This window comes from Diorhabda sublineata, chromosome 3 (genome assembly GCF_026230105.1).
Source record: "Diorhabda sublineata isolate icDioSubl1.1 chromosome 3, icDioSubl1.1, whole genome shotgun sequence".
Lineage (NCBI taxonomy): Eukaryota > Metazoa > Arthropoda > Insecta > Coleoptera > Chrysomelidae > Diorhabda > Diorhabda sublineata.
In genome coordinates this window covers 39022327-39039481 of record NC_079476.1, presented here as the reverse complement: position 1 = coordinate 39039481, position 17155 = coordinate 39022327, and the positions used below count along the sequence as shown (strand labels likewise).

Here is a 17155-nt window from a genome sequence, read left to right as displayed (position 1 = left end):
GCGGGTTAGTTTGAATGAGCCACTCTAAAATAGCGTATTCTAAAATTCCACGAATAAAAAACTTTTTGTAAGTATGACATCATTGTAGGAGGCCCGAGACGGCTTTGAGACGCGATGACGCGTTTACCGGTCGATATGTCGGGCGTAGTCGACGGACAGAACGACGCCAGTGGCTTCGACTCAATTCGATGCGTGTTCTCAGACATAAGGTGACGACGGTAATTCCAGGGCGTCATTAAGAAATGAATATCCCGGAGTGTCCTGCGTTCTGGCTTTCCGCAGGATTACGGTCGTATTAGGTTTGTTTGATGTAGGAGGTTTATTAGTTTGACTAGACTTTGTGTACGTCTCGCGGTTTTTCCTTAATGAAATCAACACGAAAAGAACTAAAAGATATTTACTTTTGGACCAGAAGCTTCTCCTAACTTATATTTTCTGGTTTTTTTCTCAAATATATTTTTGACTCATTTAAAAATATAAATTTTCTTTTAGGAACACGATTTCCCAAAGTAGAAACTTTTCTAAGCCGGCTACACACGTTCAGTTTTATCTGTATAGTGTAATAACTTCTATATATGTGGATATTTCAATTTGACTGTAACAGTAAACGAAGAAGAAGAAAATGGCATTTTTTTTTAAATGATTGTTACGTGGGTGTACAGTCCTCAGTTCAATTTATAGCAAAGGTACTATTGCAACTGAACATTTATAACTGTCAGTTGAAACTAAACGTGTGTGACAGTCCTAAGTCTTAAAACATTTTCGAGAATAATTGCTGCACTGAAATGGTTGAGAGATGAAGCGATAACAAACAATTTCTTATTTTCATGTACAATTGAAATGTTCAATAAAGTCGTTTATATTTTATTGATTATTATAAATCTAGTTTGTTATAAGCAACTTTATTACTCTTGTGTAATGTTAAATGCCTAATTACCAAATATCTGTCATTTGTCTTATTGACTAGTTAATAGATAACCTTTATACGGATATTACACTTTATTTACATTTTCTTCATAACTCACGACTTCGAATAATTGAGAATTTAGGTCTATATTTCCTGGCATGGGAAGAGTCACTTGCCTAGTTCGGGGATGTTTCTCAAAAGCCGGTGAAGGAATAGGAATGTTTAAGTTACCATTAGATGATAAAGAACGGTTGGTTCAAACCTTGTTTTTAAAATCATTTTAACGACTATTTTACCGTTTACTATTATCTTAGCGTTAAAGCATGGTTATTGGCATGCAACCGGGAGGATTTGATGCAAAAACCCTTCGAAGATTTGAATTATTACAAAATATGCGAACAACATTTTGAAAAAAAATTTGTGATAAAAGGTGCAAGACATCATTTACATGAGGAAGCTATACCAACAATTTTTCATGGTTTAAAACGAAAAATTGGTACGGTAATACCAGGTGAATCGATACGTTTTCAAAATATAATATTATATATTAAGCCTAATTATAGATGCTGAGGTAAAAACCGAAATAAACAGTATAGAAATCGCTGGTTAGTAAATTTGAAAGATTATACAATTGATAAAGTATTCAACAGATTTTTAAAATAATAGTATATTACACTTCAAGGGTGGAAAATTTAACTTTTGGCACTTGCAGTGTAATGCTCGTCCCTGGTGTTAGGGATGAAGTATGTACTTTTGACTTAGGTATGAAGAATTTATTTTTTCTTCCATAATTTCATTTATTATTTTATTTATATCTACTGTAAAATTATATAGTGATTACATATAAACTTGAACTTGATGAGTTTATTATGAAAAATAGAAGATATTTTTTTTTATTGAAAATTATTTTTTTGATAAATTATCCTCAATAAAGAGTCCATCAATGGTGCTCATATCTTACATGAAATACATGAAATTTTCCCTATGATCTAGCATAGAAAGTGGTAGTTTATATGTATGGAAAGTGGTAGTGTATATGCCTATGCGTGTGGTCAATTTAGACATTCGAAGTTACATAAATTCCCACTAACTTGAAAACGCCTTTAAAATATAATTAAAAATAAAATTTGAAAGTTCTCCATCATTCCCTTGTGTGGAAAAAAATTTATTCAAGGTCAAAATTGCAAAAAATTGTGTTCCGCAGTTTTTCCCACGCAGGTGGGAGTAAAGTTTGAACGGGTTGATCAACTTCCAACCCCAGTCTATAGGGTCTAGTTGATAACCAAGACACACTTGTCTTTGTACCACCTTCAACGGTAACAACTTCTTTTTCAGTTAAAAGTTTAGCACAAATAAAACAATATTCTGACATTTTTGTTATAAAACTCAAAAAAGCACAATATAGGTTAAGATAAACACGTGTATTCGCTACCAATTGGCGCTGAAGACTAGCGATATTTCAGTTATTACAGCAGGTATAAGACCCTAGGACAATTGAACAGGAGAAAGATGTTGTCTTAAGTTTACAATGGGATAAATTAAGGGACTGGGTTTCATTTTATCTGATATTCTTATAGTTATAACTTATGTATATTTCAAGGTTAAGTTACAATGACGATATAAAAATGTATATACGTGGCATACTCATGCATATTATGAGGATTACAACTTTTTAGATCGTTATACCTTAGAAACGGTGGTTCGTAGGAAAAAAAGTATTAATACGTTTTTTGTAGATAATTTTATGACCTACAATTTTCGTCTGTTTTTTAATGATAAAACGCCGTTTTGCGGAAAATCACGAAAATCCCATTTTTTTACCTTTGACCTTGAATAAAATTTTGAAACGTATGTAGCTTCACTCTAATTTTTTGGTCTAATTTGACCGGACTATAAACAGAATATTTATTTTCAAGATCAAAACATGGAGAATAAAAACACGATGCATGAATTCATAATTCCTGAAAGTAGCTCAGTAACACTGGCCAAAAAGAGACACAGATGTTGTGTAAATGGCTGTGATGATTTATTGAGCATAAGGCACCGATTTCCAAAAAGAGAACCAGAAATTTTTGAGGCTTGGATCAAAATACTGAAACCCCCACATTATCAATCTCTATCTGTCAATGATATATATAATAAGTATGTAGTATGCGATGTCCATTTTAGAGAATGTGATAAAATACCTAAAATGAGTAGAAAACGTGGATTGTCTGCAATAGCAATACCTACTTTGAAAATACCTGAACTGGATAGTGAATTTATTGAAGCGGTTATAAAAGATGCGATTGGTAAGTTTTTCATCATTTTTTCATGGGTAAAATATTAACGGAAATTGTCAGTTGAGTCTGCTGTGCTGGTTTATATATATAACAATATTATATTTTGATAAAGACTTAAAGCAAAGATTATATACACGGATAGATCTGCCACTCTGTATAAAAATTTGACGACAAAGTTCGATCCCAGCTACATCTCTCGACTGGCTCCGTACCAGTTATTCATTTCATCCTTTTATAAGAAAAAAAGATTTCTATAATCAAAGGTTCTTTTTTGTGCATTTAAAAGTTATTATTTGTTGCGAATTGTGCAGGGTCTGTGCATTGGAATAGAAGTTCAGGACGATTTTCAACGTCATCTCTGTGACTGGCTCACATCTAAAGCTTACTTTTTGGTGTTTTATTTTTGAATGTTTGTCAATCTGGATTCTGAAACTAAGCTGCAATCATGCATCGAGAAATAACCAAGATTATTGAATGAACAACACAAGGTGTTTGATATTGTTTGTTTATTAGCTAATTGCATTTTTGTGCATTTAAAAGTTAATATTTGTTGCGAATTGTGCTGTCCTGTTTACTTGTTCAATATGAGTAAACGAGTAAAGGCCTGCTGTGTACCAGGATGCACGAATAAGCAACTGATAAGGTGAGTAAGTAATATTTAATATTTATCAACATAAAAATATTTAAATTGAAATCAAGTTCATATCTATACGAGAATAACTCTTTTCTTCCTAACTTCATTAATTTGTATTTAGGAAATCATTTTGTTGAATGATTTTATCCTTATTTTACTTTTTTATAGACATTCCATTCCTACGAATGAAGACATTTGCAGAATTTGGTTGCAAAGAATAAATAACCCCAAGTTAATGCGTGCAGATACAGTATTATCATCACATAGAATATGTGATATTCATTTTGAACCAATTTGTAGAAACCCCAATGGCAGGTTAAAAAAACTTTCACTGCCAACTCTACATTTACCTGGTAAGTACTTAGATTTACTCTTATGAATCCTAGTGAAAAGTTATGCAGAGGAAAAGAATTGCCATTTTTGTTTGTAGGTTACGAAAAAGATGAAAATGATATTTTTTGGGTACAGGAGCAACCATCTTCATTTTCAACTCCAAAAAGGCTGGTAGGTAGGTATGAATTGTAGTAGATGCAAAATTGTTTGAATCATTGTAAATTTGGGTATAGGCATGATTCAACCATTTATGGCAGTTATAAGCAGTTAGTTATTTGAAAACAAAGAGAAATAGATTGATGTGTTCAACATCTGGGGAACAGGCTTCGAGATTTTATTTCATATTAGTAACCAAAAGGATTATTCAATAATAATTTAGGTGAAAGATAAATGTCATTGTATATTTTCTATAATGTAGTTGTCCAATTGTTTATTTTTGCTTACTGATTTCCTTATTCTATTGAGATTAATTGAGACATTTTTTAGAATCAATTGCAAGGACTAGTTCCTCTATCAGCACCTTTACTGGTAACAGCCCAATAGAGGGAACAAAAAAACCTGTTAAGGTGTACACAAGGAAGCGATTATTTCAAGCACTTGTTGAAGAACCTTGTAAGTATGAACTCAAAATGGTAATATTTTTATATATAATTGTAATAGTTGTAGTCACAACTATTGATACTGTCCATATAATAAATTTGAATTGAACCTGAAGTCATGAATTTATATAATTTGTAGATAGCTCCTCTAGTATGCTGTATGAACCATCAATATTGACTAATATGGAAACAGATAAACTTGAAGGACACTCGGCTGTGACAGGTGAGTATAGTCATATCCTTTCAGATCGAAATCAACCTAGGAAACTTAATAAAGACGTAGCCCCGTGTATATAATCATTGCTTAAAGAGAAGTCGAAACATCAATTTTATCTATGTTTCAAAAATTATTTAAAAAAACTAATTTTGAAACAAAAGAGACCTAAAATCAAGAACATTTAGATGCATTAATATATCAAAAGATGTATAAGAAATAAGAAATTTTCCATTTATTGGACAAGTTCAGTCAAAATAACCAAAATTATTCATAATTTATCTGTTAGTTTACCTTATGGCACAATTACTGAACAGATTGATTTTGACTAGAATGCTACAGTTGAAATTATTTTCCAGAAAAACGAGAGAAAAGGTACATGCCAAACAGTTTTCAAAGCAATGGTAAGTAACTATCAACTTGCAGTATTTTTTTAATGTTCGTATTCCCTATCCCATCTTCAATTTAAAATCCAGGATTTAAAGATCTAATAGTATAAAAAAATATCTTTTCTTTACCTATTTCTGGATTTGGAGCATCGAAGTGTTAATAAACAGTGTGTTCAAAAAAACTATGGTTTCTCACTTTGAAGTTATTTTGGTCAATTGAACTACTTTTTATCAGAGTAGTGATATCTGAGCTTAATATGTGGTTCTGTGATTGGGCTCAACAAAAAGGTTCCGCATAACTTGTCCATGGATTTATATATCCAGTAATTTTTTTATTTTCTTACCAACTAATAATAGACCTTTTATTTAAATATTTTTTTTTAATAATGTTCTAAATATAGAAATCTGCTTTTATTTTCCATTCCTTGTTAAGCAGATTTAAAATAGTAGTACATTGGTTTTAGTAGCAATGAAATCAGGTTTATTGATGTTGATGTTAATTAAAGTTTTTGAACTATTTTCTACCCAAAAAATAACCGATTTTTATTATTTTTCTTTTAGATTTTTGTGAAAATATTGCAATAGAATTTCCAGATAATTACACATCTACTTACCAGATAATCGATTCAGTAACAAATGAAGAATATGTGTTAGATGATACAATGGGTAAGAAAATGTGTTTATTTCAAAATTTTATACAAGGTCACTTTAGGTGAAGGTCAAATTATAAAAAAAAATAAAATTTGATAGATTTTATTTTAAATAAATACCCTTGCAGCCCAGATTTCATACCATTGATTTTGACTCTTTAAAAAAAGTTTATCTACATGTTTTAATGGTTTGATTTTATGAAATAGGGAAATTGTAATTAAATTCAATTATATATAATTTTTATTAGTCATAAAGTAGTTATTTATTGAATACAAGGTGTGTGAGAAAAGTAGCGACACTAAAGCTTTTATCATTTTTTTATACAACATTTTCTTCTTGGGTAGCTATATACTAGTGGAATTGTTGTTCGGATTAGTGGGAGTAGCGTTGTAAGTTTTTAAATAGTATGATTTTCAATTATTCATCTGGATGTTAGTCTTGGACAATAACATCAACACATATGTGGGTAATGTTTATGAAATTCCTATAATACGTATCAATAAATTAATGAAAAATATTTAATTTAAAGAATAAATGAGTTTTGAAGATTTAAATGTGAGGTTAGGAAATGATGAAAACTAGGTTTGAGAAATTGGAAGGGATGAATGTATGTATGGATGTTGGGGTTTTGTATACACTGCGACCCAAAGGATTTATTCTGTTCCCCTTTCTTGCTGCAGTACTGGGGAACCCAGTGTTTACAGCTAATCCATTAATCCTTTTAAAAAGTTTAGGATGTTAAGTGGTAAGGATAAACAAAACAGTCTAGTAGATACAACGTTGTCAATTCACCCAATGTTGTTATTACTTACACACTCTCATATATTTGAAGTTTTATGAGTTAATTTGATAAAAGAAAATTTTCAGGTTGGTTAATAGATTTTAATGTTTAGTTTCAGGTTTATCAAATGTAAATTTGCGAACAGGTAAAATGGTTTTGTATCTTCAAATGACTGAAGGTAATTTGTATAAAAACTCTCATATAATAATTTTTTATTTTAATTTGATTGTATTTAGGTCAACTTCGAAACAATATGAAAATAGAGGAAATTCCGAAATGTGAAGAGTGTAAACAAGACGCGGTAGGAAAATCAGTTATAAACTGTGACAAAGGATGCGGGAAACTGTTTCACATTTCCTGCGTTCAAATATCAAGACAAAATTTAGATCTATTGAAAATGATTGAGGGGGTTACGTGGCTTTGTAAAAACTGTAGAAATAAATAAACGTAATAAATAGAAAAAGAAATATTTCGTATATAAAAAAATAAACATTTTGTTATAAATACTATTATTTTTATTTGTCCTCAAATTTGAAGAAACAAACTAACATTTGAACAAATATATTTTGAATTATACATTGAGAATGTTTCCAAAGGCTTAAACGAATGGATTTTTACCAAAATATGAACGAATGTGTGATACAGTGCTTTCGAAACTAGTCAAGGAGTGCAAGAAGATTTACAAGGATATAATATTTTACTAATGAATTTATAACCAAGTGAATGATTACCAAATCACTTTTTGAGAAATTTGAATTTAGCGCCAAAAGTAAACATGTTAATGTATTGTTTCTAACCTCGAATAAAAACATACAGATGGGCGAACCGAGCAATTTTTCAACTGGTACAAGTTATTGATGGAAATGTGAAAATGCCATAAAAAAACTATCTTTCGATACTGAACACGTTCTTCATGTCCATATAAATATAGTCAAGATACTAATATATAAGGAATATAAAAAAAGTGTTGGAATCAATAAAACAGAATCATCCAGTGATTTAGATGACAATCAATCGATGACTAATGAAGAATCAGACGCTGATCCTACGGAATTTGACCAAAAATTGAATAATTTAAGCCAGAAAGAAATAAAATTTCGTATGAGGAATTTCTACTGGTTGGTGTTGTCCATCGATTCATATTTTACTTGCCCCGTTGACAGTTGACAAAATGTTTGATTCAATTGACTTGTTGATGTGAGAATGGTACTCTTCTTTACCCACGAACTACAATTGTCACCAGATTTGCCATAAATCGAGTATATTTTGTCAGCTGATGTGATTGAATCTGTGACAGTTTCGCAATTAATATAAAGCACCTTTATTCTTCAGTCTTCTTCCAGAATTTTGCTATAACCTATATCAATTATTTTTCAAAACTCTTCTTGTTTTGAGTTGGTCTAAAGACGAACAACGCATATTGATAGTCAAGAAAACAATTCCTCCAACAATTCAGTCTCTACCTCTAATGTCTTGGTGCAGTACCATTTTTGTCACCTACAGTGTACTCTTTCCAGATAATTTTCGCTTCTCGCAACACATGAGTCATAAAATTCTAAAAGATAATTTAAAATCAGAGTGAACTGCTTTACCTCCTCCTAAGTTGGAATTTCTGGAACCGTTGGTGATATTCATACTGAACACACTATTTATACTACTACTACACCAACACCCACAATTATACTGTCTGACGCGCGTTTCGATAACAAGTTTTCAGAAACTAAAACCTTATATCTTGGATTACCTGTTTCATACCAAAGTTTCTTTTTAAAATTAATTCAAACTTTAAATATAAAAATTACTAAAGATCACACTCACCCTTAATGAATAATTTTACCCCAGAGGATAAGATGTATTCGAAAGTAGTTATCATAGAATAACCAGGGATAGATTAATCAACGTTTCTCTCTGTCTATTTATTGAATATGGTCTAAAATACAATCTCACCCCAACCAATTACAGTTATGGGATTTTTCATTTCATTATTGTAGTCAGTCACCCGCTGACATTTCCACACCAAAAAATTCTTTGAACGCGAATTTTCTAGATTCTAGTTCGAAAAGAAATGTGAATAAAGATTTTGGGACTGTTTTCTTTCCGAGTTACCCGTTTTGATATTCATAAAACAGTATTTGTAGTAGCTAAAAAAATGGAAGGATTCAATATAATTCAGATGGTTCATCGACCAATCAATTTTCTGTATTATCAGAGAAACATTAAAATCAACTATTTACAAATAAATTAAAATGATTAGTTTCATTTTCGGTTAATATTATTATTTGCTAACTACCATCAGTTGTCGAAGTATGGTGGGTCTTTAGGTGCTCGTTGAATTCATTGGATGTATTAAAATTACTCGTACAAAAACTACAACTGATTTTTTCTTCAATGGTATTACTAGTTTCTTTTCCTTCTGTTTGTTTCGTATTGAAATTGTTGTCGCATTGCGAATTGAGATTGTGGCGTTTCATATGGGTAACTAAGCAGCTGTTTTGGGTAAATGCTTTGTTGCAGACCAAACAGACGTAGGGTCGTTCTCCTGTGTGAGATCGTCTGTGAACTATCAACGTACTTGAACCATTGAAACCTGTAAGAAGAATAGAACCACATAAATTACATAAATATATGGTAGTCTAAAATGTCAAAGGATAAAGAGTACTCCTTCATGAAGATCTTTGAAGGAAAAATGATAAAAAGACTTAAAAAGTTCATGATAGACATCAGATCATTTTAGGTTACCTTGGAGTACAAATAACCTAACCTAACAAGTAACGCTGGAGTACTCACTTTTTGCTATCCGGTTCAGAAAAAGGTTAAAAGAAAAGAGACATTTTATGATAAAATTTTAGGTTAGGTTAGGTCGACTTTGGAGTCGCGTTCTATCGCAAAACGATCTCAATTGATGTAGTGCTCCAAGGTAACGAAGCCCCAAAGTAAATGTAATCCTTGATACTGCGTGAAGTGAGTTTGGTAAAAGCAAAGTAATTGTGTTGAGGTGTAAGTTAATTAGTGTACAAAATGTATCAGAAATTGCTAGTTACACAGTGAGTTACTAATTGATCTCAAGATCGGATTGTAACGTTAATAAAAAATAAAAAAATTACACCCTGCATATGAAGAAACTTGTTATGACTTACCCTTATTACAAATATCACATATATGCGATTTTTCTCCCGTATGTGTCCTCATGTGTTTGGTGAGTTCGTTAGATTGACAGAACGATTTTTGACATACACAACAAACATATGGTCGTTCCCCCGTATGGATCCTTATATGGGCTATTAGATTAGATCTTGTTGAGAAAGCTTTCGGACACATTAAACATTTATGCGGCCTTTCACCTGAAAAATTACATTTTATAGAAATTTTTTCACAGTGGTGTAGCTAGAAGTACTTAAGACAGTTTTTACAGTCTGTTTAGGATCTTAAAACATTTCAGTACTGCGAATTCGTCCCCGTCATGGAATTTGAAGCCGGCCCTGTTCGGTTACAATTAAAGACTAAAATTTAGCAAAAGCGGAATTCGTTTTTTTCTATATAAGTTTTTATCATTTGTTTACATTGTTTTTTTCGGACCTAATTTATAGTTTATTTTCTAGAATTCTAGAAATGTCGTGTCTGCTATATATTCGAGCTTGTAAGATTCATAGTGAACAAAACATCATAAAAAAGTAACATGTGAATTTAAATAAATTATATAAGTTAGTTAAGTGTAGTGTTAGTGTTTAAATTAAATACATAAAGACAGTGTTTATAAATTTACCCCACCAATTGGAAATAGTATAAATAAATTAAAAAAAAACATTACAATAAACCTAAAATCAAGACAGATAATTACAAAAAATAAAAAAAAAGTTGAAAAAAATTAAGGGTAGATTATACCTGTATGTGTTCTCATGTGTTTCTCCAAATCCTGTGCTTGCCTACATCCCTTGTCACAAACCACACATCTAAAAGGTCTTTCCCCAGTGTGCATACGTAAATGTATTTTAAAATTTCCACTGTGCGCAAAGCCTTTATTACAAGTCTTACATTTATAGGGCATATCTGATGCATGGGTTTTCATGTGCCTTGTGAGTTTTGTTGCTGTGGAAAATACTTTATTACATATCTGGCATTGTTTTGCTACATCAGTTGGCTTGTGTTTGGATTTGGTTTTATCTTCTTTTATAATGTCACAAGTTGGATGGGTAGCAAGTTGTTGTTCTGGTTGTTGTTGTTGTGTCTGATCAATATATTGGACTTGTTGTTGAGGCTGTGCTTGAGGATCCATCTGTGAAATAACTAGTTTATATTATATTACAATCAGTAGTAGATATATACATTTACCGCCTTTAAGGCTATTGACTTTTTACCTTCTCTACTGACTTCTGAAATTCTTATTTAATAATCGTTTGAATTAAATTTTTTATCAATAAAATTTCAACTTTATAAATCAAGAACTAAGGGTTTTTGCCTAAGATCCCTGATTATCATCAGGATGAACAATTATTAGGACATTATTTTAAGCAAATAAACTAGCTTTTTGTTTAGAACCTATAGTAATAATGTTTAAACAAAATTTGCCACCCTTAACTACAGCTTAATGGTGAATCTACCACTGATTATAATTATTCAAATAAAACTTACCGCAATAGGTTGAATTTCTTGGTTGTGTAAAACAGCAGTGTGATCTAAAGGCATGTTGTAATTGCCATTATAAACTTGTACTTGACCCACACTATCCACATTGTAACCAGCTAATTGAGAATATTCCATTTGTGTCATTTGTTGTGGTTCGGCTTGACTAACAGGTATGAAATTATTTTGAGAAACATTGTCTATTAAAGTGTTACATTCTATATACGCACAACTATTTTCAGGTATGCTTTGTGTATACTGAGAAGAAATATTTGTTGTAGGTTCTTTTTCGATTTGTTGTAATGGTTGAGACTGTTGTTCTTCTCTTCTTTCTGATACTTTGTTTAAGTATTGACGTAATTTACCATCTGATTTTTCGCACAATTTTTTGAACTGAAATGATATATGAAGTTTAGCTGAACATTTTTGACATATTTGCGCTGGTAGATTATCATTTTGCCAAACCTGGAATCAAGAAAAATAGCATTTACATATATTATTTATACAGCTCATTTATTATTGTATATCTAGTTATCTACAGAGAAAATTAATACCTGCACATTCGCGCAAGCCATCAGTTTCTTTGAAATATTAACTTTAAATATCGACATCATAACACCTTCATTTAGACAGACTCTGCAGATTTTTTGAAAATCCAAGTTGTCTTCCATTCTTTTGTTTACTTTTTTACTTATAAAATAGACTAGTACCCAGTAGAATGGCAAACTACTCAATATGTCAAATGTCACTGTCAATTTAGTTGTCTTTATATAATATTTGTTTCTTATATTAATATGGGAATGTTATTAAAACAAAAAATTATCTTTGGTATATATCGTAAAATTTCGAATTCAAAGAAAGTAATATTATTTAATACAATATTATGTATTTTGAGAAAACTAAATTTTGAAGTTACTAACTTCATCATCAACAGATGACACTGGCGTATGCGATAGAAATAGATTTTCACAATATAATATTAATTCATTATCTACACTTTTTATTATTGAGAGTAATATTAGATATGTATTATTACGAATATGCTTTAAAATTTTGAAAATATTAATATTGAAGTCTAGATTTCTGTGTTGTGACAGCTGTGATACATATGTTTACTAATAGGTGGCTAAGCTGTATAATTTTAGAAGTCATTTTTTACAAATATCAAATTTATAAAAACTCCTACTGATTTGTAGAAATACTTGTACTAGTTGAAAGATTAATTCTACTTACTTCTGATTTCCTTAAAATAAACTAATTTTGTCTACTTCTATTCAAATTAGATTCTAAATGGTAGAAATAACAAAATAAATGGTTTTCATTTCGAATTTCATTCGCAGTTTTTCTTTTATTGTTTTTTAGGGTACATGCCAGTGGCAACGATAATTATAAATAATAATTTTACAATATATTAAATAATTCCTTTATTTACGTTTAAATCTCATAATTAATCTAATAAATTATTAAATTGATATATTATTATCTACAACTATTGACAGATATAGTAAAATACGAAGCGACGAGGGGATATTTATGAACAGTCACTGAGGTATGTAATAATCTCAGGCCGGATTTAATTTGGCGGACTGATTTCACACTGCCTTTGCAGAATGGTAGTTAATCACTCTTCCATCCGTAATCGACCCCACTCCACGCTCCGAATTCCTACCGTTGCTATACGCCAGCGTAATTAACGGTTATTGCATTCAATTTATTGTGTATTGAATTTTAACTTGACAATAAACACTTGACTATATTTAACTGTCTCATAAAAGCAGACAAAACAATATAATACGTTTTTTAAGTACAACCACATATCAAATCATTTTTAGGCCCACTTTTCTTAGTTTGAATATTTACAAATCACTCGGTATTTATTGAATTTCAATACTGCACGAAATCACATATATACTGTATTGTTATTTAATTAAAATCGTTTTAAACAACCAGGCAGTTGGGTAAGTTGTGAAATTATTGTTTCATATCTTTAGTTACATCCATGAATCAAAAAATTAAATTACAGACTGTAGTTTTATGAAATAAAAATATCAAAATCGATCGTATTGTTTTTATTTGTTGTGTATCACGTAAGCTATAGTGCGGGTAAAAACTTTTTATCGGTACTGTAGTTTTATACGTGACACGCTGTGTCTTCTTGAAAAATCTCATTTGCGTATTACCACAGACGAAATTAATAATTCAACATACACCGAAGTGCATGTTTTCCATAAAATTGCATACGTAGACTGCTTAGTAACCATAAGCAAATCCCTAGAAGATGCGCCGGTAATTTAGAAAAGTCGTCTTTGAAATTGCGTCCTCGGGAAAGCGGTTGTAAAATATGGATGGATACAGCGTACGTAAAAAGCGGAATCCCAAATATCTCATCAACCATACCGTGTCCTGATGTGTTTCAATCATTGGTATTATTTGATGGAAGTGTATATATATATGCTCGTATTTACTTTCATATATCACAGTAGCGACTCGTTGGTAAATTTTAAGCTTAAAAATTTGCATCAAAATGTGTTAAAATTCTTTTAGGTTATATTTACTACATTCTTTTGTTTACTTTTTTACATGTAAAATAGACTAATACCAGTAGAATGGCAAACTACTCAATATGTCAAATGTCACTGTCAATTTAGTTGTCTTTATATAATATTTGTTTTTTTATATTAATATGAGAATGTTATTAAAACAAAATAAATTTATCTTTAGTATATATCGTAAAATTTCGATTTCAAAGAAAGTAATATTATTTAATACAATAGTATGTATTTTGAGAAAACTAAATTTTGTAGTTACTAACTTCAACAACAGATGACACTGGTGTACGCGATAGAAATAGATTTTACACAATATAATATTAATTCATTATTTTTGTATAACGCAAGTCGTTAAAGTTTTCAATAACGAACTGCTTTAATCAAAAATGATATTAATTTTTTTAAATCGGCATACTTCCCAAATCATTCACACCAATCATCCTCACATCATTTAAAACGATGGAAAAAGCTGTCGGTAACTACGTTAGAACAGACAGACGCGAGAGAAGTAGATATATGGAGGGTAGAGGTAAGGAGGACCATCTCATATGGGGGCTTAGATTAAAATCTGTCCGTTTGTAGACGGTAAATTATAATTCAAAATTTGACCAGAATGGCGCTCCTGTTGGACGAGATATCATATGATCGTTCAGTTCAGTCTTCCGTCCGTCTATTTGAATGACCTCTCTCAAGTGTTTTCTACCGGGCGTGTTAAAAAATTTTAAGTGACTATAGTCGTTAATTAATTAAATATTGGTATATAAAATGTAAACTATTCACGTAGTACAAAATAATTTTGTAATGTGATAATATTTAATCTTATTTGTTTCCTCTTTATTCATTAAACAAATCAAGAAAAAACTAGTATCTGTAGAAAACACCAACTGTTAGAGATCGTCAAGTAAATTTTTATTTTTGAAATTTTACCCCATGGAAGTGGGTGTGCAGAAACTTCACAGGGAGGAATTGGGGTTGTAACCTAAAGATCCTACTGTACTGTGATGTACAAGGCAATCGAGAGACCAATCATCAGATATGGAGCAGTGGTTTAACGTACTAGAACTAGTCTGAATACTATGAGGAACAATCTCTTGAACTGAGTTGCATATGTACAACCGGGGCTATAAGATAATACCCAACAGCTGCATTAGAAGTCTTCTAAATCGTCTTCCTCTCCGTATAGCAATGAAAAGCGTTTCGGAAAAACGTACTCTGGATTTCCAGAGACGAAAATAACGAGGAAAAATCTTTAAAAAATGACCAAACTCGGGACATATCTCAAGATGAAATATCAAAATAGTTTAGTGGTACATAGATGGTACAGCAAACAAAGTGGAATAAGCGTGTACGTGCCTAGAATCAAACACTCTGAAAGCTAGTGCAATACACCATAAATTTTTCAAGCAGAAATATTCGCAATTGAAAAATGTGTCCAGTAAAGTCTAGATAGTAAGCTGCAATATCAATTTTGGGTTTGGGAATGACTGGACAAGTTAAGGTTATCCTGCAATGGATTCCAGGACACACCTGAGTGGAGAGAAACAAAATACCCGACGGACTTAAACCCTTTTGTGGTATCAGCTACAGAAAAATAGAGAAAGGATTAAAAAAGAAGGTAGATAGGGGTAAAACCAATTACTGGGACAATCTTCAGGCTAATGAGGCTAACTCTAACCAAAGATGGTCTACTGATTGTACCAGTCTAAGTAAGAACAATCTGGATAGCTGAAGACGCTTGACGCAGATTCTGTTGCGAAGAAGATGGAGTCTTTGTCCACATTCTCTTGAAGTAAGAGACCATTCCACCTTCTGAACTTTCCAAGAAGAAGATCAGGTTTTTTCCTAGTATTACAAGAAGCATTATTGGCACAAGTGATTGACGTTTAGTCTAATCACTTTTTCTTAGCCGTGCACGTTTATTTAACATTTTTCTATTATTCTATTTGTGCGTATTGTTCTCTCCGGCCCTGTATCTAATCTCGTATGATGTAAAAGAGTCAAATTCCAACCTTTCAAGGATATTGAAGAGATCCTTTCCCATTTCGGACGGGGGATAAAACAGTTCACTGTCCTTGGCCGTTACTCTCGCGAAATCTCCAGAGTATTAAAATGTCATGTATTATTCCAATAAAAATACGAAAAGTATATAAAAAAAATCATTATTTTTTTATATAGTGGTTACATCTAAGTGATGATTCGCATTTCGGCATATGGGAATATCGATATTCAACTAATTGTATACATGTGAAAGTCGATTAACTATTTTACCATAATTGGGAAAGATCTGTGTGCCTTCAGCCACATTTAAACCTTCGGTTCATTGGGCTTTATAAACCGTTGACTTCACTTCACTATCACACTTCACTATTCTTTAATTTCCAAAATGTTTCAATGACTATTTTCGTAATTATCGTTAATATTTTTTTGGATTATTTGAATTTTGGAGGCAAGGGAATATCTTTGTGCTTCGTTGTTTGTTTGCATCTATTTTTTAACTAGCCTCAATCAACTTTTCGTAATTTCGAAAAAGCTATACTTTCTCGAAGGAAAACCGTCCGGAAAATTAGTACTTTCCATACGTTTGTTGATACAAGTATTCGAAATCGAAAAATCATAAAATAATCTTTAGAACGAAGACAAATAAATTGTATTTTTCGTAATTCTTCCAAAATAATCTTGATTATTGTATTGAGTATAAGTTTAGTTAGACTATCTCGTTAACGTATATGTTTGTTGTGTTGCCTAATTATTTACTTATTACTCATAATCTCATTTTTCTCCTTTTCAAATCTTTCTATTCCTTTCTATCTTGTGGAATAATTCCATTGCGAAAATATGAATTCTGAACACTCCCAAGAAATACTCCTTGGATGTAAAATAACCGAGAACGTACTACATATATTATAAAATCCAATTTAAACTTCAAGAATGACAGAGGAGCGACCTTATAAATATGTGGGTATATTTAGGCAAGATTATGCCGCCATATTTCACGGGTGTCGTCTGAGAACGCTTATAATAGTTTCTTCTTCTTTCAAGAAAGTTAAAAGTTTGGTTTACAACGTAATTTTATTAAAGTTAACCTATATATAGGGTGATTTATGAAGGATATTTCTAAAGCTCATTTCCGATTATTAACCTCATCGAATAATAGCTGTTTTCAAAGTTATCTGGAATATTTATTGAGAAAATAACT

At 31.2% G+C, this 17155-nt stretch overlaps 2 protein-coding genes across 3 annotated transcripts; one reads left to right on the top strand and one right to left on the bottom strand.

Annotated features, from left to right (window-relative positions):
• Nucleotides 1-967: 967 nt before the first annotated feature.
• LOC130442182 (uncharacterized) lies at nt 968-7342 on the top strand. 2 transcript variants are annotated; one of them, XM_056776296.1, is made up of 9 exons: nt 3448-3832; nt 3992-4176; nt 4254-4331; nt 4643-4768; nt 4895-4978; nt 5329-5373; nt 5920-6024; nt 6903-6968; nt 7027-7342. In XM_056776296.1, the coding sequence occupies exons 1-9, from the start codon at nt 3774-3776 to the stop codon at nt 7233-7235; spliced, it is 957 nt and encodes a 318-aa protein (XP_056632274.1). In that variant the 5' UTR covers nt 3448-3773; the 3' UTR covers nt 7236-7342. The 2 variants fall into 2 exon arrangements, with proteins under 2 accessions (XP_056632273.1, XP_056632274.1); XM_056776295.1 differs by lacking the exons at nt 3448-3832; nt 3992-4176; nt 4254-4331; nt 4643-4768; nt 4895-4978 and adding exons at nt 968-1157; nt 1222-1418; nt 2824-3198 and having other exon boundaries at nt 7027-7235.
• LOC130442181 (zinc finger protein 501-like) lies at nt 7283-12132 on the bottom strand. Its single transcript, XM_056776294.1, has 6 exons — nt 11965-12132; nt 11420-11875; nt 10673-11063; nt 9928-10131; nt 9081-9377; nt 7283-8931 (listed from the first exon to the last, which is right to left on the bottom strand). The coding sequence occupies exons 1-6, from the start codon at nt 12079-12081 to the stop codon at nt 8909-8911; spliced, it is 1488 nt and encodes a 495-aa protein (XP_056632272.1). The 5' UTR covers nt 12082-12132; the 3' UTR covers nt 7283-8908.
• Between the last annotated feature and the right edge of the window lie 5023 nt (nt 12133-17155).